Below are 2,190 nucleotides of genomic sequence, written 5' to 3'. Positions count from 1 at the left end.
TGTTTTTTAGCCCCCCTAGCTTTCCTTCCAGCGTCAACCTCTCTCTACACTGATCAGCAGCAGAATGGCGGTGGGATGTGTGACCACCATTATTATACACCAGTCACATATGCCACCTGACCGATCACAGCCATGCCCCTACGGGGAATTGCCTAGACAATAGTGACGGATAAAGATTTGCTGATTGGCTGCTGACCTGTTAGCTCAATAGCCTTTCAACAAACTTTATTGCAGAAAAACGAACAGATACAAGAAAAGATATGTTATTGTTCTCATATCTATTTGTATCCACGAACATATGGATTCAGACACGAACTCGAACTTTTGTGGTTCGAGTTCGCTCATCCCTAGAGAAGAATAGATAATAGCAAAGACTGGGGACCATAGACACCATAACATTTTCAGTTTCTAGACTCACTGTGGCCGTGATGGAGTTGGCCTTCAGTCCACTTACTGTAGATATGCACCCATGGCTGCCTCTTATCCTCTTATGTCCCTAGTATTGTTCTTTTCTGGACAACTATATTTTCCAGCCTTGTCCTAGAGCAAAAGGTGCAATGTCCACTCAACAAAAACATAAATAACATGGTAGACCCCAAGAATGTATTTTTTAGTACCTTTTTATTGTTACCTGTAGATAATTTGTCTGTATTTTCTTATTATTAGTTCTCTGAAGACATGATGGTGAACCAAAGCAATGTCGCAGAGTTTGTCCTTCTCGGTTTTCCTGGTTTGTCTGAAAAATTTCACATTGCCGTTTCTATAAGCTTCTTTGTTATCTACAATATCGCATTGTTCTTCAATGGAATAGCTCTGATTCTGATCATTCTTCATGCTCACCTGCACCAACCCATGTACATCATCGTTGCAAATCTTGCTCTTTCCGACCTCATATTTGACACATTCACCTTACCAAAAATCATTGCCAAGTATTGGTTCGGTGATGGCTCCTTGTCCTTCATGACTTGTTTTTTTCAGATGTTTTTTGTCCATACTTTGGGCTCCTTAGACTCACTTATTATCATGCTGATGGCCATTGACCGCTTTGTTGCCATATGTAGACCTCTGCATTACAGCTCCATCATCACTAACAAAGTGGTTATGGTAATCTGCTTTATATTTTGGTTGATCGCCTCATTGATCGGTCTTTCCATTGCCATCATGGGCGCCATTCTGCCATACTGTGGACCAAATAAAATAAAGAACTGCTTTTGTGCCTTCGCATCTGTAGTAGGTTTATCCTGTGCAGACTCCCTTCCCACCGTATCTACAGCATTTACTATTGGTCTAGTTGCCCACCTTCTTCCACTGTCTTTCATTATATTCTCCTATATATTTATCATATGGAAAATTTTCAAAATAGCCCATGTGGGAAATTGGCATAAGGTTTTTTATACGTGCACCACTCACTGGATTATTATTTTCCTGTACTTTGTGCCCAGGCTGACAGTCTATGCCAACAATCAGTTTCACATCATTTCTGACGCCGACGTCAGCGTCTTGCTCACCTGCTTATACACGTTTGTGCCACATTTTACAAGTCCCATCATCTACTGTCTGAGAACCGAGGAAATAAAAGGAAATCTGAGCAACATTTTTAGGAAAACTCTATCTCAGTCAAAGATGTAAAGATGACGAGGAACTGCAAACTTTTTACTTAATATTTTTTTTACACTTTTCATGTAATAGGTTCATGGAGAATTTGGATCATGTCAATCAACCAATAAATAAATAATTTATATTTACTATTTGTTTATATTATTATTTGTGCAGAGCCGTGCAGGCTGTACAATGAGTAATACATGTGTATATGTGTTAATTCACAAATATACCCATGACTGTAACACTGCAATCGATTGGAGTCTTCCATAATTTAAAAAGATAAAAAAAAGTAAGGCGAGAGGAGGAAAGATGTTCTCAGGGTTTCTCAGTCTCAGGGAGTTTTTAATTTCTGTGGCTGAGTTGCAACACAGAGGGCTACAATATCCTAAATACAGTCTTTAGCCTGACCTAAAGGGTTTTCAGAGAAAGGGCCAAGCCAAGAAAAGAGATGTTTCTACCTCTTTAGAGCCTCTGAACCCAGCCTAAAGATCAGATCAAGAATTTCAGGTATTCTCCTGATCGCTGCTCTACAGAAATACTACAATGCACATGGATTAACTCTAGTTTCATAGCTATAGGTGTTGCAGG

The 2,190-nt window shown here is 39.5% G+C and overlaps 1 protein-coding gene across 1 annotated transcript; it reads left to right on the top strand.

The window, feature by feature from the left end:
* The first annotated feature begins 681 nt into the window (after positions 1-681).
* On the top strand, positions 682-1,629 carry LOC138793997 (olfactory receptor 56A5-like). Its single transcript, XM_069972761.1, has one exon. It carries the CDS (start codon positions 682-684, stop codon positions 1,627-1,629), a length of 948 nt encoding a protein of 315 aa, XP_069828862.1.
* Positions 1,630-2,190: the final 561 nt, after the last annotated feature.

The sequence above is a fragment of the Dendropsophus ebraccatus genome, chromosome 5, assembly GCF_027789765.1.
Source record: "Dendropsophus ebraccatus isolate aDenEbr1 chromosome 5, aDenEbr1.pat, whole genome shotgun sequence".
Classification (NCBI taxonomy): domain Eukaryota; kingdom Metazoa; phylum Chordata; class Amphibia; order Anura; family Hylidae; genus Dendropsophus; species Dendropsophus ebraccatus.
Note: the sequence above shows the minus strand (reverse complement) of the source record. Positions and strands in the feature narration are given on the sequence as shown.

Excerpts from the sequence above, each read along its gene's own strand:
- LOC138793997 (XM_069972761.1), top strand. The coding sequence starts at position 682 with ATGGTGAACCAAAGCAATGTCGCAGAGTTTGTCCTTCTCGGTTTTCCT.